This window comes from Schistocerca cancellata, chromosome 6, assembly GCF_023864275.1.
Source record: "Schistocerca cancellata isolate TAMUIC-IGC-003103 chromosome 6, iqSchCanc2.1, whole genome shotgun sequence".
NCBI classification, from domain to species: domain Eukaryota; kingdom Metazoa; phylum Arthropoda; class Insecta; order Orthoptera; family Acrididae; genus Schistocerca; species Schistocerca cancellata.
The window spans coordinates 316,116,848-316,141,538 of record NC_064631.1 but is presented as its reverse complement, the minus strand read 5'-3'; the positions used below and the strand labels follow the sequence as shown (position 1 = coordinate 316,141,538).

At 43.3% G+C, this 24,691-nt stretch overlaps 1 protein-coding gene across 1 annotated transcript in view; it reads left to right on the top strand.

Moving 5' to 3' along the window:
- The first annotated feature begins 338 nt into the window (after positions 1 to 338).
- Positions 339 to 24,691, top strand: part of LOC126190780 (dnaJ homolog subfamily C member 13) — a 362,669-nt gene continuing 338,316 nt past the window's right edge. Inside the window, exons 1-2 of the mRNA XM_049931321.1 lie at positions 339 to 753; positions 836 to 1,106. Of these exons, the coding sequence (XP_049787278.1) occupies positions 686 to 753; positions 836 to 1,106 (339 nt within the window). The 5' untranslated portion in view covers positions 339 to 685. The remainder of the gene's footprint in view (positions 754 to 835; positions 1,107 to 24,691) is intronic.

The window sequence follows — 24,691 nt, the reverse complement described above, 5'->3', positions numbered from 1 at the left end:
AACACGAACACATTATTAAAAATCTAAACCATTACGTGCAACTGTTACTGTTTCGTGTTGCTTTTGAAAAAATCGAACAAGCAGTTTACAACAGCGTTCAAGGAACTTCGATGCAATGCACGTCATAGGCAGCGAACATTTACAAAAGTTAAAGAAACATGAATGATGCGGAAAAGAGGTGGTCCTATTCATCAGTTGGCGATAACTGTGGTATCATTCTCCCCATGTTTTCAAACTAGAACAATAAGGTTATATTACGCACTACATATTGAGTATTTTGGCACCACTGCGACAGGGAAACAGCTGACACTAACAAAACACCCCTTCCGTGATGGCGATAGCGGTGGTTTGGTATGACTTGAACGGCAGTTTATGTACTGAAATAGTGAACATTGGTATTTGACCGAAATGCTCTTAAACAAACAAGTTCGTCAGCGATAGCATACAGATGCTGCCAATGAGTAAACTGCGATTGATATCAGTGTATAATGTACCCCAGACGTCACTGTGTTTGACATTTGACGTGTTGTGAAAACAAAATACAATTATTCACGTGGTTTGGGAACTGCCTTTTACGATGCAGTTACGATTAATTACTGGCGTTTAACGTCGTTAGTTACACTGGGCGTAATGATCCATCCTTACCGTATATATTTTTTAAGAGCATCGTGTTTAATGTGACAAGATGATTCCTTTGAAAGATAATGAAGATGTGGCGTGCTTTCTCGTCACAAAACATTCATGGAAAGGGAAGTAAGTATTTTAGCTGTAAGTTGTTAATAATATAAGCCGACAAAACTACTTGTTGCCTGTTGCTTCTTGGTTATTGTTACAGGTATAAAAGAGTGTTTTCAATAGGATCAGCAGGAATAACAACTTACAACCCTTCAACGCTGGAAGTTACAAATAGATGGCTCTACAACGACTTTATCAATGTATCTCCTAGTGTTAAGGTTGCTGGACAGTTGTCAAATGAATTTACAATAACTATGAAAAAAGACAAGAAGAATGATTCAATGAGATTTTCCTCAGAGCACAGAGCCCAGCTCCTCACAGAAGCCTTAAAATTCCGGTCCTCATTTGCGGAGAAGCCTAAAGAAACGTTGGTAAGAGATTAAAAAACCCTGTTCAGCAGAGCCCCACTGTTCTATATTATTGCTTTGTGATAAAGATTTTCTGAAGAACTCATTTTTTCGCTTAACAGGAAGTCTGTACAGAAAGTAACTTGCTTCCTTTGTTTTAAGAGAGATTTCTTTTAAAAAAATGTGAAAGTACTTTCTTCTATGAACTTCAAACAACAATATTTAAAACAAGCAAAGCTAGCTGTAAATACTTGCAGTAACTAGGGAAAATGTAATAAATTATGTTCACATATCGTCTCAATTAAGAGATGTGAGACAAGAACTACTTATTTGTAGTCAAACACAAGGTGCACAGTAAGTGTAAGTTTTGACCACTTCCATGCGATGGGAGTTATCTATGGATTAATGAAAAAGTATCTATTAATTAACAGTGTTTCTGACATAAAGGCTCGCTGTTGTCAGACATTCTTAATCATTAGTGATCAGGAATATCTGCTGACTTTTCTGTGTGAGGAAAGGGAGGAGGCAAGCTCCATTCACCACTAAGACGAGTCCTTGATGTTAATGTCAAGTTGAGGATAATATCTTGCAAAGACAGAGACTACTAACTGCTGAAGTGTAGGGTGAGAATTAGTAAACTACGTTCAAAACAAATGAAAATTGTTGCTTTCTTGTTACTTTTTAGTGCAGCTAAAAATTTACAACATTTAGATAGAACAATAGCTTCACATCAGGAAATGATGATACCTCTTAGGTAGAGGACCCAGGTAGGAAAGTCAGTGAAGATCAAATTATATGGGAAGGTAGTTGTAATGCTAGAGGTGTTGGCAAACTTTTGCGGGATGACTTAGAATCAAAGTACATGGTCACAATTTTTTTTGAACCTATTGCCAGTCTGGAGAAGGTGAGGGGGGGATTTAGGATAAGTTTGCAGACTTCACCAAGCAAGACACCATGGTTGTAGTGGTTGGGTTGGTTAATAGTGTTGACAGAATCTTGTGTGCAATGTAGATGTGATGTGGCAAACATTGTATCAGCATTGAGATGTACCAGTGTTATGTTTGCAAGTGCTCTCAACATCCTGCCTGGCTTCATTTGAACTTATTGTTAGGATTGTTATTGTGTTTGAATGGTTGCTTATGCGGGATGCAGGGTTACATATTGACATGGTTATTATTGATTCTGTAAATAGGTGGGATTATACTAGTGTCAACAGGAAATGGAGGGACAAACTAGATGGGCTAATAGAAAATTTAAGAGTGGAAGGTGCTGTCATAAGTGATAAAATACCAGTGGTCACATGGTTCAGAACACTCACTTTCAGGGGGAGGAAGGACAGAAAGAAACAAAGTTTTAAGAGACATTAGGACTGTAACAAACCTTCAGTTTGAGAAAGAAACCAAACTAAATAACTCTGGTATACTGTATCAGTACAAACAGCTGTTGATTAAAGACTTTTCAGCAATAAGCAGAAAATATACTTCCAACCAGTTTCATCTCAGTCAGTGTGAAATGCCAGTTATTTTTATTGCATTAAAATATTCAAAGGCTAAGAAGTAAAATTAATGAACTACTAACAAGGGAACCTCCCCATCGCACCACCCTCAGATTTAGTTATAAGTTGGCACAGTGGATAGGCCTTGAAAAACTGAACACAGATCTATTGAGAAAACAGGAAGAAGTTGTGTGGAACTATGAAAAAAATAAGCAAAATATACAAACTGAGTAGTCCATGTGCAAGATGGGCAACATCAAGGAAAGTGCAAGCTCAGAAACGCCGTGGTCCCGTGGTTAGCATGAGTAGCTGTGGAATGAGAGGTCCTGGGTTGAAGTCTTCCCTTGAGTGAAGGGTTTAATTTTTTATTTTCAGACAATTATTATCTGTCACCAGTGTCATATAGAATATATCAGATGTGTTTTCCTGTGGAGGAATCGGTTGACCTATGACCTTGCGATCAAATGTTTTCGGTTCCCATTGGAGAGGCACGTCCTTTCGTCTACTAATCGCACCGTTTTGCGGTGCGTTCACAAAACACAGACACTAAACTTATTACAGTGAACAGAGACGTCAATGAATGAACGAACGGACAGATCATAACTTTGCGAAAATAAATTTTTCACTCGAGGGAAGATTTGAATCAAGGACCTCTCGTTCCGCAGCTGCTCATGCTAACCATGGGACCACAGTGCTCCTAAGCTCACGCTTACCTTGATATTGCTTATGTCCCACATGGACTACTCAGTTTGTATATTTTGCTTATATTTTTCATAGTTGCACACAAATTCTTCATGTTTTCTTGATTGATCTGTGTTAAGTTTTTCAAGGCCTATCCACTGTGCCAACTTATAACTAAATCTGAGGGGGGTGCGATGGGGAGGTTCCCTTGTAAGCAGCCTTGATCAATTAGTCTTCAAACCCAATTGACATCTGCCCAGTTGATCATTGTGAGACGACTGGTGTAGATCAGTTAAGTGTTACAGGATTCAGGTTGTCATCTCACTTTTGTAGAGCAGAAATGGTGAAAGGAGGAACTGCCACATTCTTCAGGAATTGCCATACATTTAAGGACACATTCATAAATTTTGCATAGAGCAGAATATGGAAGCATGGGCGGCAGAAGTAGAATTTCATAGTAAATCCTTCATAATACTAATTGTATGCTGAGCAGCTGCTGATGTTGTAATATGTTCATAAATCTTGAAGATTTATAGCCTGTTTAGTGCAAAAAAAAAGGAAATAGTAGTTACTGGTGATTCTAATGTAGATTTTCTTAACAATTCTTCCAGTAAGAATTCAGTATAGGTAGTAAACTATCATTCAACTTAATTCCTACCATAAATTTCCTAACTGGGGTTTGTAGTTGCTTACAAACAGCAATTGATAATACATTTACATAAAGATCTAATAAACAAAATTATATTAAGAAATCAATAGTCAGTGGCGTCTCAGACATTCACAATTCCTTTTATTAAGTGTTAAATTGAGCAAGGTATAAAATATATAAAATCCAAATTAAAGGGTATAGTCAGTAAGCCAAAAATTATTTTAGGACACCCAAAGACATGAACTGGAGTGATGTCTACATTACTTATGGCATGAATGGAAAAAAACCACTTTTATTGATAAAGTACGTATCTCTTTTGAATGCTTTTCCCAAAGTCTTCACAGAAGCCATAGATTACCCAAGAAATAAAGATATCTTGTGAAACAAAAGGCAAACTGTATTTGTCAGTCAGAAACAGTGCTAATGTTGATTCTGTATCTCATTACAAGACGTATTCCAGGTAATAGAGAGAGTAGTACATATATCAAACCAAATGCATTAAGAGAAAAGGATAATCTTGTCAGATAGCAAAATGAACAGTATGGGATATAGTGAGGTAGAATAGAAGACTGGTAGAACCATGCATGGAGAGGGGCAGGTAGCATTAAGAACAAATGAGACATAGCTAACATATGTGTGCAGTGTTCCAAAACATTTAAACAAATGTTTCATAATTGTTACAGAAGAGATGGGATTGTCATGCTCAGTAGAAGCTGATGTGGAATATCTCAGTCCAGTCATTACGTATAACTGAAGTAACACGAATGTTACCATCATCATACCCACATACACAGTGTTCACCATAAATGTTTAAAATTAAAAAATTCTATTGGTTATGATAACTTTATCATCAGAGTTAGTGTGTTTCTGAGTTTAGTAAATATTTAATTACCTGTGTAACCAGTCATTTATCTGTGGAACATTTTATGAATGGTTGAAATATGCTGAAGTTAATCCTGAGTTTCAAGAAGAAATAAAGAAATACTGTAAAATTCCATAAAATTTCACTTTTGCTAGCATTGTCTGTAATTTTAGAAAAGGTACATACAATCGGCTTCTTAACCATCTCACAGCAAATAATAAATGTTGTAGAAAATTTCTGTTAGAATGCAGATATCTTTTGATCAAAGGAGGCGACTCACCAAAATGCAGAAGTGTTGAGTTGTTGATAGGCACATGCAAAAAAGAAAGAAAATATTTTAGTTTTAGGATTAGTCTGAAAGCTAGCAAGTCTCCTTTCTTTTTGTGTGTACCTATCAACAACTAAACACTTCCGCTTTTTGATGGGTGATCTTCTTCATTCCAAAAGTATTCACAGCAAATAATATATTGTCAGAGTCATAGTTCAGAATTCTCAATGGCTTTCTGCACATATAGTGAGAATGTACTTACTTCATTAAATGATAATTACAGATTACTAGTGTATGTTGTATATTTTGTGACCTGTCAAAGATATTTCACTGTGTAAATCATTATATTCATTTAAGTAAATTGGATTATTACAGCGCAACAGGAAGTGCTGCAAAATGGTTGAAATTCTATATTTGTCAGGAAATGGGGTGTCATTAGGAAAGACACATGTATTAAGTGATCGGGCATCATCCAACTGGCAACTATTTTCATGTAGTGTCCCACAAGATTCCAACTGCGGGTCTTTACTTTTTCTTTTCTTATGTATACCAATGACCTTTCATCTCTAATACACACCTCAAAAAAGTTTTCCGTCACCCCGGTTCCGAGAACTCCTGAAGACAGATGTTGACGATGGATATTGTATCACAGAGACAGTCCTTTTGACTGCTCAGAGATGTCACTAAACCCGCCCAAAGATGTAAACAACCATGCATGAGCAGTGCGTATTAGATGGAGTGGGTCCAACAGCCAATCACTGCCAGTCGTTCCACCAGGAAGGAGCTACGTGGCTCACATTGTTTGTAGTTCAACCATGCCTAGAGGGTCAATACTGTGGATCAGTTGCATCCGCATTGTTTCTTTGTGCCAGGAAAGGCTCTCAACAAGAGAAGTGTCCAGGCATCTCAGAGTGAACCAAAGCAATGTTGTTGAGACATGGAGGAGATAGAGGCAGGAACTGTCGATGACATGCCTCGCTCAGGCCGCCCAAGTGCTACTACTGCAGTGGATGACCGCTACCTACGGATTATGGCTTGGAGGAACCCTGACAGCAATGCCACCATGTTGAACAATGCTTTTCGTGCAGCAACAGGACAATGTCTTAAGACTCAAATTGTGCACGATAAGCTGCACGATGCACTTCTTCACTCCCAACATCCACGGCGAGGTCCATCTTTGTGCAACCACAACACCATGCAACACAGTACAGATGGGTCCAACAACATGCCAAATGAACTGTTCAGTATTTGCATCACGTTATCTTTACCTATGAGTGTCGCATATGCCTTCAACCAGACAATCATCAGAGACCTGTTTGGAGGCAATCCGATCAGGCTAAATGCCTTAGACCAGGGCCGGCCAGAAATTCTGCACATGTGCGGTGCTCCTACGCATGTGCAACTTCAGAGTCACAGTGCGCACGCCGCAGCCGTCAGCATTCATGTAGTGCATGTTTCTACGCAGAGATGTCGCTTTATCCACTTGCTGGGATACTCTGTACTGGCACATTCTAGTGCTCTTTCCACAGCTTGCAAGCCAACCATGGGAAAGTATTTCGCTTATTAAACATGTTAACAGTTTAACCCAGTAAGACAAGTAATACAGTCAACAACCTTGGGTTTTTATTAAGGAAGCTTGACTGACGGCACGTAAATACGTGTAATGTTTTTGATCTAGTATTTAAGAAAGAGAGCACTTAGCGACTTCCAATGAACCTTATTCATGATTCCAAATAACATTAAACTAATGCAAGGTTTCCTATAACTAATTCTCGGTGCCCTCAGTTACACCCACATAATTTCTGTCTCACTGACATCTGAACAGAATGATAACCGCAGACCTCTCGATCACCTGTTATTTCAATACCATTATTGCTATATCTTTCATCAGTTACGTTTGAAATCTGCACAATAACCGACAATTAGATGAATGTTATGTTTTATCGACTTCAGCTGAGCGTAGCCCTTCACACACACACACACACACACACACACACACACACACACACACACACACGTGCACATATACCCTAAATGTAAGTATACATTGGAACAATCGATTTAATGACCAACATTCCTGATAATAATGTAACATGGAGCAGAATGAGGCAATAATGCAGAGTTAGTAAACAATAATTTTTAATTATGAAAGGCATAAATCCAAACACATTTATCACTGGCCATGAGAAATGATAATCGAGTTGATGTGTCTCATCCATTTTCTTAAGGACATTTAATTTTGCTTGCCGTTCTTCACTGTTGAGTACACTACACTCGTCTTTGTGATATGTATTGTAGTGTCTTTCAATTGGAAACTTACGCTGGCCGCCTATTATTCGGCGGCACAGCAAAAATTGTGAGTTTTCACCAACAGCTACAAAAAAGAATTGCAGTTCCCAGTCATTTTTAAACGACTGAGAACATAGATCTCCCGTCCTTTGCTTTTTCACAGTACCTCCCATTTCTCAGTACTTCTCTGTTAAGATTTCGGTTACCAGGGGTAAACGAGACTGGGTATCTTGTGCTCTTGCTTGTACCACATAAACAGGGAAGTGGAGCCGCCGCCGTTTATTTAGGACACATGTCTAATAACAGATGTCGCACACGTGCAGCACTTACGCACGTCTGCACACTGTGCGGCGTTTGACCGGCCCTGCCTTAGACACACTCTCCAGGAGTGCAACAAGGTGGAGGTTCTCTGCTGTTTTGGGGTGGCATTATGAGAGTCCAACATACACTGCTGGTGGTCATAAAAGACAACGTAACGGCTGTATGATACGTGAATGCCATCCTCGGACCGATAGTGCACCATATTGGCGAGGCATTTGTCTTCGTGGATGACAGTTTGTGCCCCTATCATGCACATCTTGTGAATGAATGATTTCCTTCAGGATAACGGCATCGCTTGACTTGAGTGGCCATCATGTTCTCCAGACATTAATCATATTGAACATGCCGGGGATAGATTGAAAAGGGTTGTTTATGGACGACGTGACACACCAACACTAAGGGATCTATGCCAAATCGCTGTTCAGGAGTGGGACAATGTATAACAGCAGTGCCTTGATGAACTTGTGGATGGTATACCACAACGTATACAGGCATGCATCAATGCAAGAAGACGTGCTACTGGGTATTAGAGGTACCGATGTTTACAGAAATCTGGACCATCGCCTCTGAAGGTCTTGCTGTATGGTGGTACAACTTGCAATGTGTGGTTTCCATGAGTAAAAAGGGTGGAAATGATGATTATGTTGATCTCTATTCCAATTTTCTGTACAGGTTCCGAAACTCTTGCAAAACTTTTTTTGATGTGTGTGATACAAGAACCAAGTTTGTTTGTAGGTGGTATAGACGTTCCAATAAATAGCAAATTAAGTATAGTCTTAGTAATATTGGTTAATTAAATTTTGATGAACATCAGTCAGTGGTTCCTAGCCTATTCTCTGCCACTAAACTTTGAAAAATTAAGAGGTTTGCCACGGCTGTATGCCTAAAATGTGACAATGAAGATATAGAAGTAGTTGACAATGTTTTAGGGAGTAAAACTTGAGAATAAATTACACTAGGAGAAGTATTCCACAGATCTGCAGAAGCACGTAAACAAATCTCTTCTTTGCAATGTGAGTGTTGTCAAAAACAAGTGATACAAAAACGAAAAACTGGTATATTACGGTTACTTCCATACCGTAATGTCATATGGTATTGTTTCTTGGGGTAACACACCAAACCAAGCCAAAGTTTTCTGGTCAAGAAATGTTTAATAAGAATAATCTGAGGTGTGAACTTTAGAGCACCCTGCAGAGGCCAGTTAGAAACTAGGAATATTAACTACCACTTCTCAATACCTTTATTCATTAATGAAATTTCAATTAAAAATATCTCTCTTTCAAACTAACAGCTCAATTCATGCAATCAATACAAGATATAATGATAATTTTCACAAAGATTTAAACTTGCTGACTTGGCTCCAGAACACTGACAGACATCCATGGGATTTTTTAATTTTGTAGGCTCAGTACATAAGATTTTGTGTTTTATTTTTTTTGTCTTGTCGGTACATGTTACTGATGAATGTTTGCAGTTTCAGCTGCTTTTAATATTTAGTTTTGTCCATCAAAAAGATTATATGCGTTTTCAAGTGCTGGCATCTTCCTACTTTCGAAAAAGATGGCTTAAAGAATTTGCACTAAATTTTGCCTGTAAAATGGAATGAAGTGCAGCACCACATTCAGAATGTAGAACTACTATGAGTAAAATGAGGGTTTACAAGTGTTTTAAATGTCTCAAATTGGATCAAGAAGTCATTGAAGGAGGACAGCCATCCTGGAAACCCTAGCACTTCACTCAGTGACCGTAATGTGGAAGACATAAAGAAAATGGGTCTGGAAAATTGCTTTATCACCATCAGTGAATTGGTCATGATGTTGGCATAGCCTTTGGCTCGTGCCAAGCAACTGTTTTCAATTTTGCGAGCGTGAAATGCCTCTGTTGTGACAGTATTGTCTGTTGTGACAGTATTGGAAATCTTTCTTCCAGTTACAGCTGTGGTTTACGATAACTGATAAGGTTAACTGTTAGACCTATAATTTGTGTAATAGAAAGTAACCTGTTCAGGAAATGATTTGGAATGTACACATTCTTGTTTATTTTCATCCGCCTCACAGCATAGTGGGTATGAGGGACCTCCGTCGTCTTATATCTGCAGTTGATGTTACTCTACATCTACATCCACATCTGGATAGATATTCCACTACCCACTGTATGGCGCATGGTGGAGGGTACCCCATACGACTACTAGTCATTTAATTTCCTGTTCCACTTGCAAATAGAGCGAGGGAAAAATGATTGTCTGTATGCTGCAGTATGAGCCCTAATTTTTCATATCTTATCTTCATGGTCCTTGTCAACAATGTATGTTAAAGGCGGTAGAATCATTCTGCATTCAGCTTCAAATGCCAGTTCTCCAAATTTTCTCAATAGTGTTCTTCGAAAAGAATGTCGCCTTTCCTCCAGGGATTCCAATTTGAGTTTCTGAAGCATGTTCGTAACATTTGCATGATGTTTTAACCTACCAGTAACAAATCTAGCAGCCCGCCTCCGAGTTGCTTCCTTTAATCTGACCTGGTAAGGATCCCAAACACTAGAGCAATACTCAAGAATAGGCCACAGTAGCCTCCTATATGTGGTGTACTTTACAGATAGACCACAATTTCCTAAAATTCTCCCAATCAAAGTCGACCATTCACCTTCCCTACCACAAGCGTCACATGCTTGTTCCATTTCATATTGATTTGCAATGTTATGACCAGATATTTAAACAACCTGACTGTATCAGTCAGGACACTACTAATGCTGTAATTGAACATTAGAGGTTTGTTTTTCTACATTTTTCTACATTTATAGCTAGCTTCATTCATCACACCAACTAAAAATTTTGTCTAAATCATCTTGTATCCCTGTACAGTCAACTCTGACACCTTACCGTAACCATATCATCAGCAGCAAACAACCACAGATTAATGTTCACCCTGTCCTCCAAATCGTATATAGAGAATAATAGCAGTCCTATCACACTCCCCTTGGGCACTCCTGATGATACCCTTCTCTTAGAAACACTCGACATCGAGGATAACACATTGGGTTGTATAACTTAAGAAGTCGCCGAGCCCTCACACATCTGTGAACCTTCTCCATAGGCTTATATCTTCAACAGCCTGCAATGGGGCGCCATGTCAAACACTTTTCAGAAATCTAGAAATATAGAATCTGCCTCTTGCCCTTTATCCATAGTTCGCAGTATATAATGTGAGAAAAGGGCAAATTGAGTTTAGCATGAGCAAAGCTTTCTAAAACGATGATTGGTGGACATAAACTTCTCTGCCCCAAGAAAATATATTACATTCAAACTGAGAATATGTTAAAGGATTCTGCAACAACCCAATGTTAGGGAGATTGGTCTGAAATTTTTCAGGTCTGTTCTTTTGCGCTTCTTATATACACGAGTCACCTGTACTTTCTTCCAGTTGATTATGTCTTTGTACTGGGCAAGAGATTCATGATGAATGCAAGCTGGTCAGGGGCCAATACTGTAAAGTACTCTTTGAAAAACCAAATCAGAATTCCAACCGGACCTGGTGACTTATTTGTTTTCAACACTTTCAGTTGTTTCTTTACTCCAGGGTTGCTTATTACTGTGTTGTCCATCGGGAGTCTGTCTGATAGTCAAATGATGGTGTGTTAGTAAGAGTCTCCTGGATGAATGAGTTCTTGAACATGAAATTCAAACTTCGGCTATCATTTTGCTATCTTCAGCTGCCACACCAGGCTGGATAACAGGTAACTGTGTAGAAGCTTCAGACCCACTGAGTGCTTTTACATAGGACCAAAATTTTCTTGGGTTCTCAGCCAGACACTTAGCTAAGGTGTGACTGGGGTAGTTGTTACATGCTTCATGCATAGTACTTTTCACAGATGCATGAATCTCTGCTAAACTTTGCTTTACATCATTTGTGCATTCTCTTTTGCACTGAGAGTGGAACAGTGACTGCTTCCTCAACATTTTCTTAATCTTGTTATTGAACAGTGGTAGATCTTTCCCATCCTTAATCCCTCTCAAGAACACATTTTGCTATCTGTGTAAACTTTGCCTATAATTCCTGTACGTCCATCTTGCTGTAACTACATGATGGCAATTCACTATCTATGTGAGATGCTAACAACTGCTTATCTGCTGTTTCTAGCAGAAACACTCTCCTAGCATTCTTAACTGATATATTAACTTTCATAACCATAGTTGCTATAGTGATATCATGATTGATAGTTCCCATTTCTATACTGACACTGTTGATAAGGTCCAGCCTATTTTTAGCTACAAAGTCTAAGATATTTCAATTGCCTGTGGGCTGCCGAGCTAGCTGCTCAAGACAGTTCTCAGAAAATGTGGTCAGAAGTATTTCACATGATTGTCTGTCTGTAAACCCAGCAATGAATCCAAAGATATCTCAATCTATACTTGGTAGGTTAAAGTTGCCTCCGACTAGTATCGCAAATTCTGGTTATTTACACCCTACTGACTGTAGAACTTCTTTGAATGAATGACTCTCAAACCATCATAGTAGAATTGGGTGGCCAGTAAAAAATCTAGCAATTAACTTGGTTTTGCTGGGACCTGCTATACGTGACCAGATAACTTCACTGTCACACTCAACTTCGACCTAGCAATTAACTTGGTTTTGCTTTGACCTGCTATACGTAACCAGATAACTTCACTGTCAAACTCAACTTCGACCTAGCAATTAACTTGGTTTTGCTTGGACCTGCTATATGTAACCAGATAACTTCACTGTCACACTCAACTTCGACCTCATTTGAGACAATATTTTTGTCAGCTGCAATGAACACTCCCCTTCCTGTGGCTTCTAGCCTGTCTTTCTGATACACGTTCCATGATTCACCAAATATATTGATGGTCTCCACTTCTAGTTTGTCAGCTCATGGTATCAAGAATAATTTGAGTGTGAGAACTTTCCTGGAGGGCAGTAAATTCAGAATCTTTTTTATGATTACTTTGACAGTTTATTGATAAAATTTTGACAGTTAGTGTCTTTACTCTGAACATGGTCTTACTTCCCTTGCTGTGTATTGACAGGCGAGTGTTCATTGGAGTAGCTCAAACTACCATCTAGCCTAAAAAGTGCTCATGTGCACTCCACAAGTATTCTGCTAACGGAATAGCTGCTGTTGTGCCTCTCTTACAATCAGTTACCCTTTCTGTAAGTCCTTTTTCTATTCCCTTTCCCCATTTCTTTCTTTTCCATCCTTACTTTCTACCCTTAATTCCTTCATTGGCCTTAGTGGTTGATATTTCAATATTCGGAGGACGTGCGAAGACCATTTCAGCTGTTGCTCTTGGATAGTCTTCTGCAGAGGTTTATAGCAAGTTACCCATTCAATATCTTTGTCTTGTTGAGGAAATTCTGTCTGACTGCATTAAACAGGCAGCCTGTTTTTTAAATTTCTTCTTCCTTCTCATCTGTATTGATGATAGAGCCAAAGTACTTAAATTTACAAATAACAGTTTCTGCCGGCCAAGGCCTTGGTTGTGCGAGTTGTGTTTGCACAAATGTGTGTTTGGTGTTTAATTCAAAAGAACTTGTTAAGCAGTCTCTTTGTTGTGCCTCTCTTTGACTCACAATCAGCATCTCCACTGTATGTTGAGTTGCAGTGTATCCTTCTCGTACTATTGTCATAAAATTTACAAATATGTTTTTAATGGCTTCCCTTCAATTGTGATGTTATGCTTTTCTTCTGTTTTGTTTATAAATGTTTACATTAACGTTCACTTCTTTCTTCTTCAATTGCTCTATCAGGATATTTTTTGTGTTGGAGATTTTGTCCACTGGCAGTTTTTAATCTGTCCATCTATCACTTATGTTCGGTAGATCCCATCAAAAAGAACCACCTTCAGGGATGTGGAACAAGTCAAAGTATACCTTAAAAACTATTAGAAGTCAACATAAAAGAGCCTGCCTCATCAGTTAATTGAGTTTTGTCTGGTAATATACTGTGGTCAGCTTTTTGACTTTGCTGTTACATGCTGTCATTATATGGCCAAGGCATATTACAGAGACAACTGAGGAAGATGAAGAGCTAGAAATTGATATTTCTACTCAGTTGTGGAAGAATTTAAATTGCTGGTCTTAAGTAGTGACTCCTGGCTATTTGAGATTAACTGAGGTACAATTCAGCATACAAGACTTTTTTTTTTTTTTTCTTACATGTTAGTCACATGCTCTGTTTCAAGCATTTCGTCTTCAGGTCACAAGTGGCCTATTGGGACCATCCAACTGCCATGTCATCCTCAGCTGAGGATGCGGATAGGAGGGGCGTGTGGTCAGCACACTGCTCTCCCAGTCGTTACGATGGTTTTCTTTGACCGGAGCCACTACTATTCGTTCGAGTAGCTCCTCAATTGGCATCACGAGGCTGAGTGCATCCTGGAAAATGGCAACAGCACATGGCGGCCTGGATGGTCACAGATCCAAGTGCTGGCCACAGCGCTTAACTTCGGTGATCTGACAGGAACCGGTGTATCCACTGCGGCAAGACTGTAGCCCGCTCCGTTTCAAGACAATAGCTATTTGATTTACATGTAAAGACTTTACAGTAAGACGCCAAAATTTAAAAGTCTATGGGACATAAACTGGGGATTTATGAGGATAATTGAGTTGATGTACATCTGCTTTTTAAACTATAAAGTCAATTTTGAATAAGGAATTCATACACTGCTTGGGCATGGACTGCCATTCTATTGAACGAGAGTACTGTTACTCACTACACATGAAACTGTAGTATTAAACATGACAAACTGATGGTGTCAACTTCCTTCCTTTGAGTAGTAAGTTTCCCTTAGTTCTTTGTAAAAGCTATGCTATATTCTGTGCCAGTCTCTTCATCTCTGCATAAGTACTGAAACCTATGTTTACTTGCAACTACTTACTGCAGTCAAGCCTTGGGCTCCATCTGTAACTTTTACTCCCCCCTCACTACCCATTCCTCACCCTCCTCCCCTCCCCCCCCCCCCACCTTATGCCCTCCCCTTCACCCTACCCTCTTGGCCCACACGCTCTTCCTTGGTCTCGCCCACCACCCTCCCCCTCCCCTCCCTCCACAAACCCCCTTACACTGCCCCTACTCGTATACCCTCCTGCCTTCTCCCTGCCCGACCCCCTCATCTTCCACCCCCTGTTCCTCCCACCCCTCCCACTCTCTCCTGCTCCCCCAACTGCTCCATGCCCCCGCCCACCCCGACTGCCCCCGCCCACCCCGACTGCCCCCGCCCACCCCGACACCAACAGTCTCTAAGTGTTCCAAGTCACAGTGAAATGCAAGAAACTATGACCCTAAATCTTCCCCCTCCATTGCCACACCATGGGAGGAATGCTAGGCTGAGGATGGCAGTGAACCTTATTCACTCTGGTATTTCGTATGTACGAGAACTTAAGGGGCCTCCTGTGTTTCAATGAAGCCACAGTCTTTTGTAGAGCATTTAGAGGACAAGTTTGGGAAGGTGGAGGGCTTGTCCAAAATGCGCTTCGGGTCAGTCTTGATAAAAACAGCATTCTCTACCGACTCGTGGGCTTTACTCGCTTGTAACAAGTTGGGGGATGATATGTTCTCATCAAGCCACATAAGAGCTTCAATATGGTCCAGGGTATCTTATTCCACAGGGATTTTCTTTTGCAGTCTGACGATGATCTGCACACCAATTTAGAGTGGAGAGGTGTTTATTTTGTGTGGTGTGTCCATCGGGGTCTGAGGAATAATCTGGTTGCCTGTGGTGCCTTCGTCTTGGCCTTTGAAGGCGACACCTTACCTGATAAGGTCAAGGCGATGGTCTACCGCTGTGATGTCAAACCATATATCCCTCCCCCAATGAGGTGCTTTAAATGCTGTAAGTATGGCCATATGTCTTCCCGCTGTATATCCAGCGTCACATGTCGAAATTGCAGACATCCATCACATCCCAATACTCCATGTGCCCTGCCTCCCATCTGTGTCGGATGTGAAGAGCATCGTTCACCTTGCTCGCCAGACTGCAGGATTTTACAGGAAGTGAGGAATATCGTGGAATACAAGACACTGGACTGACTGACCTACATCAAGGCTAAGAGAAAAGACGAGTGCGTACATCCTGTGGCTATGACCTCCTTATATGCCGCTGCTACAAGAATAGTTGTAGCCCCATCATTTCTGTGAATTACAGTCGGCTCTCAGAGCCAGAAGGCTACACCTGCCCCGTGATGGTGGGGAGCACTTCCCCCCCTGTTGCTCTTTCACCCTCTACTTGGGGATCACTAGACCCCAACCATTGGGGACACCAATCTCCACTTCTCAGCTGGAGAAGCGCAAGTATTCTTCGGCTCCTCTCACCAGGAAGGGGCCCCTTGGGTTATTCCCTTCCCAGGTTTCTGCTAGTGTGAAAGATGACGCCTGCCAATGACTGAAGTGCCCAAAAGCAGCTGGTTGTAGGGCTTCACGCTCATCCTCAGTCCCGGAGACGGCATCAGTGAAGCCCTCCCCGCCAGAGAAACCCAAGGAGCAACCAGGAAAGTCCAAAAACAAGACTCCTAAGACCAGGGAAATTGTGGTCGCACCATACCACCGCTACCTACAAGCTCTGCGTCTGGGGATAAGGTGGAGATTATGGCATCTGCTGAGGACCTAGATCTCACCGGATCCTCAGACCCAATGGATATAGACTGCTCAAGCAATAAGTGGCACCAGGTGACCCCGAGGCATAAACTGCCTCATTGAATGTTTCATGCCTTACCTGTCTCATGTGACATCATCCCCCAGTGGAATTGCGGTGGTATTTTCTGCTGCCTAGTTGAGCTACGGAAACTGTTAAGCTTTACACCTGCTTTCTGCATTGCCCTCCAGGAAACCTGGTTTCAGGCAATGTGGGCTCCTGCCCTACATCTACATCTACATTTATACTCTGCAAGCCACCCAACAGTGTGTGGCGTGCCACTGTCATTACCTCTCTTTCCTGTTCCAGTCGCGTATGGTTCGTGGGAAGAACTACTGCCGGAAAGCCTCCGTTTGCGCTCGAATCTCTCTAATTTTACATTTGTGATCTCCTCGGGAGGTATAAGTAGGGGGAAGCAATATATTTGATACCTCATCCAGAAACGCACCCTCTCGAAACCTGGACAGCAAGCTACACCACGATGCAGAGCGCCTCTCTTGCAGAGTCTGCCACTTGAGTTTGCTAAACATCTCCGTAACTCTAACACGCTTACCAAATAACCCTGTGACGAAATGCGCTACTCTCCTTTGGATCTTCTCTATCTCCTCCGTCAACCTGACCTGGTATGGATTCCGCACTGATGAGCAATACTCAAGTATAGGTCGAACGAGTGTTTTGTAAGCCACCTCCTTTGTTGATAGACTACATTTTCTAAGGACTCTCCCAATGAATCTCAACCTTGTACCCGCCTTACCAACAATTAATTTCGTATGATCATTCCACTTCAAATCGTTCCGCACACATACCCCCAGATATTTTACAGAAGTAACTGCTACCAGTGTTTGTTCCGCTATCATATAATCATACAATAAAGGATCCTTCTTTCTATGTGTTCGCAATACATTACGTTTGTCTGTGTTAAGGGTCAGTTGCTACTCCCTGCACAAAGTGCCTATCCGCTGCAGATCTTTCTGCATTTTGCAACAATTTTCTAATGCTGCAACTTCTCTGTATACTACAGTATCATCTGCATAAAGCCGCATGGAACTTCTGACACTATGTACTAGGTCATTTATATATATTGTGAAAAGCAATGGTCCCATAACACTCCCCTGTGGCACGCCAGAGGTTACTTTGTCTGTAGACGTCTCTCCATTGAGAACAACATGCTGTGTTCTGTTTGCTAAATACTCTTCAATCCAGCCACACAGCTTGTCTGATATTCCGTAGCCTCTTACTTTACCAGGCGACAGTGTGGAACTGTATGGAACGCCTTCCAGACGTCGAGGAAAATGGCATCTGCCTGGGAGCCTGTATCTAATATTTTCTGGGTCTCGTGAACACATAAAGCGAGTTGGGTCTCACACGATCTCTGTTTCTGGAATCCATGTTAATTCCTAAAGAGTAGCTTCAGGGTTTCCAGAAATGACATGATATGCAAGCAAAGAACATGTTCTAAAATTCTACAACATATTGACGTCAGAGATATAGGTCTATAGTTTTGCCTGCTCGACGACCCTCCTTGAAGACTGGGACTACCTGTGCTCTTTTCCAATCATTTGGAACCTTCTGTTCCTCTAGAGACTTGCAGTACACGGCTGTTAGAAGGGGGGCAAGTTCTTTTGCGTACTGTGCGTAGAATCGAATTGGTATCCCGTCAGGTCCAGTGGACTTCCCTCTGTTGAGTGATTTCAGTTGCTTTTCATGTAGCCGCCTGCTGTGTGTAGTGGACTCCTGCTCTATCCAGCGGAACCCAAAACCCCACCACCCTATAGTGCAAGTCGAGGAATCTGCAGCCCACACGGCCACAGAACTGTCTCAGCCTCTGATTCAGACCCTCCAGTCGGCTCTGTACCAAAGGTCCGTAGTCAGTCCTGTCAACGAAGCTGCAGATGATGAGCTCTGCTTTCATCCCGCTAGCGAGACTGGCAGTCTTCACCAGATCAGATAGCCGCCGGAAGCCAGAGAGGATTTCCTCCGATCCATAGCGACACACATCATTGGTGCCGACATGAGCGACCACCTGCAGATGGGTGCACCCTGTACCCTTCACGGCATCCAGAACCCTTTCCACATCTGGAATGACTCTGTGGCTATAAGGGATATTACAGAACCATAGCGGCTATAATCAAGTGTCAGGTGCAGTTTGCATTTATGTCCTAAACTCAGTCTGTAGTGAAACTGTGCCTCTTCAAACCCCTCTTGAAGCTGTGGCTGTCAGAATAAGGATAACACAGGAAATAACTGTCTGCAGTGCATATCTCTCTCCAGATGGTGCAGTATCCCTGAATGTATTAGCTGCACTGATTGATCAACTCCCTAAACCTTTCCTACTTTCGGAAGATTTAAACACTCATAACCCCTTGTGGGGTGGCTTACTGACCGAGGCAGAGATGTTGAAACTTTACTGCCTCAGTTCGACCTCTGCCTCTTAAATACTGGGGCCGCCACACGTTTCAGTGTGGCTCGTGGCAGTTACTCGGCCATTGATTTATCCATGTGCAGCCCAGGACTTTTCCCATCCATCCACTGGAGAGCACATGACCTGTGTGGTAGTGACCACTTCCCCAACTTCCTGTCACTGCCCCAGTGTTAGGCCCACGGACACCTGCCCAGATGGGCTTTAAACAAGGCAGACTGGGGAACTTTCACCTCTGATATCACTGTTGACTCTCCTCTCCCCCCCCCCCCCCCCTCCCCACACCACATGGTAACATCGATGTAGATGCCTTTTAGTGCCAGACCCCAACAAGGGTCCCTTGCATTAACAACAATGGCGTGTTATCTACCTCCGCAAATGTGATTGCTGATCATTTTGCTGAGCGCTATGCTCGAGCCTCTGTGTTGGAGAACTACCCCCCAGCCTTTCGCACTCTCGAGTGGTGGTTTGGAAAGGACAGTTCTCTCGTTCGCTACATGCCACATTGCACCCTATGACACCCCATTTACAGAGTGGGAGCACATCAGTGCCCTTGCACATTGCCCCGACACAGCTCCTGGGCCAGATCGGATCCACAGTCAGATGATTAAACATCTCTCATCTGACTACAAGTGACATCTCATCTTCAACCGGATCTGGTGCGATGGTGCTTTTCCATCACGACGGCTGGAGAGCACCATAGTTCTGGTGCTCAGACCCGGCAAAAACCCGCTTGATGTGGATAGCTATCAGCCCATCAGCCTCACCAATGTTCTTTGTAAGTTGCTGTAATGTAGTATGTGTCGGTGGTTGGTTTGGGTCCTGGAGTCATGTGGCCTACTGGCTCCATATCAGGATGGCTTCCGCCAGGGTTGCTCTACCAACGATAATCTTGTGTCCCTAAAGTCTCCCATCTGAACAGCCTTTTCCAGATGCCAACACCTGCTTGCTGTCTTTTTTGATTTACGAAAAGTGTATGACATCACCTGGCGACATCATATGCTTGTCACATTGTACGAGTGGGCTCTCAGAGGCCAGCTCCCGATTTTTATCCAAAATTGCCTGTCGCTTCATGCTTTCCATGTCCAAGTTGGTGCTTTCCCATAGTTCCCCCCATATCCAGGAGAATGGGGTCCCACAGGGCTCCGTATTGAGTGTATCTTTATTTTTAGTGGCCATTAATGGTCTAGCAGCAGCTGTAGGGCCATCTGTCTCACCTTCTCTGCATTCAGACGACTTCTGCATTTTGTACTGCTGTACCAGTATGGTGCTGCTAAGTGTCACCTATGGGGAGCCATCCACAAGGCGCAGTCATGGGCTCTAGCCCACATTTTCCAGTTTTCAGCTGCAAAGTCGTGTGTTATGCACTTCTGTCAGCATCGTACTGTTCCCGTAGTGGAGACATATCGATTCTTAGGGCTTGTTTTCAACACCCGATTGGCTTAGCTTCCTCACCTCCATCAGCTTAAGTGGTAGTGGTGGCAGCACCTTGTTGCCCTCCCCTGCCTGAGCAGCACCAACTGGGATGCAGATTGCTCTACACTGCTGCAGCTCTACAGAGCCCTTGTTCAATCTTGCCTTGACTATTGGAGTCCGGTTTATGGTTCAGCATTGCCCTCAATGTTGTGTTTACTCGACCCAGTGCACCACTGTGATGTTAGCCTAGACAGGATCTTTCAGGACGAGTCCGGTGACCAGCGTCCTGGTGGAGGCTGGAGTCCCTCCATTGAAGGTTAAGTGTGCACAACTGCTCGCCAGTTGCATTGCACAAATTCGTAGTTCTCCTGTGCATCTGAATTACCGTCTCCTTTTCCCACCCAAAGTAATTCATCTCCCGCATCGGCGGCCCAGGTCAGGGCTTACAATCGCAGTGTGCAATGCCTTCTCTCCGAACTGGAGTCCTTGACTTTACCACTTATACTTGAGGTTCATTCATGAACACCTCCATGGTGTACACCTAGGCCGCGGCTGTGCCTGGACCTTTCACATGGCCGTAAGGACTTGGTTAACCCTGCGACTTCCGCTGTCACTTCCTTTCGATTCTCGACATGTACCGGGGCCATGAAGTGGTTTACATCAATGGCTTGATGGCTGATGGTCATGTTGGCTTTGCCTATGTTCATAGAGGACATATAAAACAGCACTCCTTGCCAGATGGCTGCAGTGTTTTCACTGCTAAGCTGGTGGCCATATCTTATGCTCTTGAGCACATCCACTCTTGCCCGGGTGAGTCATTTCTCCTGTGTATTGACTCCTTGAGCAGCCTACAAGCTGTCGACCAGTGCTACCCTCATCATCCTTTGGTAGCGACCATCCAGGAGTTCGTCTATGCCCTGGAACAGTCCAGTCGTTCAGTGGTGTTTGTCTGGATCCCAGGTCACGTCGAAATCCCAGGCAATGAACTTGCCGACAGGCTGGCCAAACGGGCTATGAGGAAATCACTTATGGAAATCGGCTTCTCTGAAACTGACCTGTGTTCAGTACACCGCAAGGTTTTGTGACTTTGGGAGATGGAATGGCGTAACCTAAGTACGCACAAGAAGCTGTGTGCCATTAAGGAAACTACAAATGTGTTGAAGACCTCTGTGTGTGCCTCTCACAGGGACTCTGTGGTTTTCCGTTGGCTCCGCATTGGCCATACGTGGCTGACGCATGGTTACCTCCTCCGTTGGGAGGACCCACCTTGGTGTCGCTGTGGCTCAAGAATGATATTCGTCCATCTCTTGCTGGACTGCCCATTATTAGCCACTCTGCAGTGGACTTTTAACCTTCCCAGCACCCTACCTTCAGTGTTGGGTGATAATACCTCAACAGCAGCTTTAGTTTTATGTTTTATTCCTGAGGGTGAGTTTTATAATTTGCTCTAAGTTTTAGCACATGTCCTTTGTGGCTGGCTTTTCCTTTTTATCCTCATGGTTAGCCAGCCTTGGTAACCTGCTTTCTTGATTTAACTGCTTCTACCTGTTTCTTGTGTCTGTTCTTGTGCTGGCACCGATATTTTGGTGAGAGGACTGCGTTGTGAGTAATGAGAGATTCCAGTATCCTGAGTGTCAGGTAGAGCCGAAGGTTGTGTAGCGGCATCCGGAACAGGCATTGCCAGCACATGAGGCCGAAGCTGGTCTGAATGACGCACTGCAACACCCGTGTCCGTCTGGATTTCATACAGGCGTTGGCCACGGTGTTGTAAGATGAGGCCAGGACTCCATTTTGGCCGCCTGCCATATCCCCATACCCAGACAAGGTCATCAGCGGTGAACCAGCCAAGCGAAGCCACCTGCAGCCTTGAGGTGGAAGGCCACAGAAGATGAAGTAGCGTGCGGGGCTGTCGGCCATGTAAGAGCTCAGCCGGGCTGTGGTCGCCCATGGGGCTGAAATGGTAAGAAGCCAGAAACTGGAGAAGCGCATCATCAGCAGAAGAAGTCGGGAGTTTCGTCATCTGAGCCTTAAACGTGCGGACCAGTCGTTCAGCCTCACCGTTTGACTGTGGATGGAATGGAGGGGCCATGACATGCATGATGCCGTGATGGCACAAAAATCCGCATAATCGGAAGAGGCAAATTGCGGACCATTATCAGTAACAAGAGTAGAGGGAAGGCCTTCCAAAGGGAAAATGCGAGCTAGAACATTGGTGGTTGCCGCGGTGGTAGGCGACGTGCAATGGACAATGAAAGGAAAGTTAGAGTAGGCATCAATAACGAGAAGCCAATAAGTACCTAAAAAAGGTCCTGCGAAGTCAGCATGAATATGCTCCCAGGGCTTCTCAGGCGAAGGCCACGATGACAAAGATGACTTCGGGGCGGCAGCCTGTGACGCACAAGGGCCGCAGGCGGCGACCATGTTTGCGATTTCAGAGTCGATGCCGGGCCAGTACACATGACGGCACGCCAGAGATTTTGTGCGAGACACACCCCAGTGCCCTTGGTGAAGGAGGTGCAAGACCAAAGCACACAAAGACGCAGGTACCACAACATGCAGCAAAGCATTTTCAGTGGAAAGGAGGATAACACCGTCCCTAGCCGTGAGGCGGTAACGCAAAGCGTAGTAGTTCCGCAACGGATCAGAAGTCTTAGTGGACGGATGATCTGGCCAACCCTTCTGAATACAGCGTAAAACCCGGAAGAGGGTAGGGTCAGAACCCATAGCAGCCGCCAGCCAGTTCCCAGTGATGAGGAACCCGTCCACAACTCGCTGCTCAGCAACATCCAGGTGGAAACACAAAAGTTCGTCCCTATCGAAAGCCAGGTCAGGACCCATGGGAAGGCGAGACAGTGCATCAGCATTCGCATGTTGAGCTGTCGGCCGGAAATGAATCTCATAATTGAAACGAGACAAGTAAAGAGCCCAACACTGGAGGCGGTGTGCAGCCTTGTCGGGAAGTGACGTTGATGGATGAAACAAGGAAACGAGTGGTTTGTGATCCATAACAAAATGAAATTTGGATCCATAGAGAAAAACACCAAACTTATGAAGAGCATAATGGCCAAAGCTTCTTTTTCAATTTGAGAATACTTTTGTTGGGCATCCGTGAGCGTTTTGGAGGCATAACCAATGGGTTGTTCAGAACTGTCAGAAAAACAGTGCACAAGGACTGCACCGACCCCGTATTGAGAGGCGTCCGTGGCAAGAACAAGATGTTGGCCAGGTCGATAAGCAGCCAGGCACGGGGCCTGTTTCAGCATAGTCTTCAATTAAGCTGCATCACATGACGCGGACCAGTGAAAAGGCACGTTTTTATGCAACAGGCGATGCAACGGCTGAGCCACCGAAGCAGCAGATGGTAAAAACTTTTGATAGTATGCTATTTTCCCCAACAAGGCCTGCAGTTCCTTACCAGATGTAGGGCAAGGAAGGGCATTCATCACAGCGACAGTTTGCTGAAGCGGACGAATACCATCCTGAGAGAGTTGAAACCCCAAGTACGTGCTAGATGCCTGAAAAAATTTTGATTTCTGAAGATTACACTTAAGACCGGCAGTCTGTAAGATATGAAAAAGTGTGCGGAGATTTTGAAGATGTTCGTCAGTGGTGGAGCCAGTGACAACAATGTTGTCTTGGTAATTTATACACCCAAGGACAGTGAGCAAAAATTGTTCCAAGAATTGCTGAAAGAGAGCAGGGGCGCTGGCAACCCCGAATGGCAATCATTGGTATTAATAGAGGCCGAAAGGTGTGTTAAGGACCAGAAACTGCTGGGGAGCAGCGTAGAGAGGAAGTTGATGATAAGCTTCTGACAGGTCAAGTTTAGAAAAATACTGGCCTCCAGCAAGTTTAGTGAACAATTCTTCAGGTCGAGGCATAGGGAAGTGTCGATAAGGCATTGAGCATTTACAGTGGCTTTGAAATCGCCACAGAGACGAATATCACCGTTTGGCTTAGCAACGACAACTACAGGAGAGGACCACTCACTGGAAGTGACAGGAAGCAAGACCCCTGAAGCGGTGAGACAATCCAGCTCCCCTTTGACCTGATCATGAATGGCCACAGGAATGGGCCGAGTCCGAAAAAACTTTGGCTGAGCAGTGGATTTGAGCGTGATATGAGCTTCAAAGATGTTTGCACAGCCTAACCCAGGAGAAAAAAAGGGACGAAAATGTCGTCGACAAGGAATCCAATTGAGAATAAGAAATAGCATCCGAGACGATATTGACAGAGTCATCTATGGAGAACCCAAAAACGCGAAAAGCATCGAAACCAAAAAGATTCTCCGCATTACTATGGTCGACCACAAATATGGGAACGGTGTGAATGACAGATTTGTAAGATACCTCAGCATCAAATTGTCCCAAGAGAGAAATCTTCTGTTTATTGTAAGTCCGTAATTTCCTAGTGACAGGTGACAGGATTGGAGAACCCAACTGAAGATACGTCTGAGAATTGATGATAGTGGCAGCAGAACCAGTATCCACCTGCATGCGAACATCGTGACCAAGTATTTGGACAGCGAGGAATAACTTCCCTGAAAGGGAAGAAGTACAATTGAC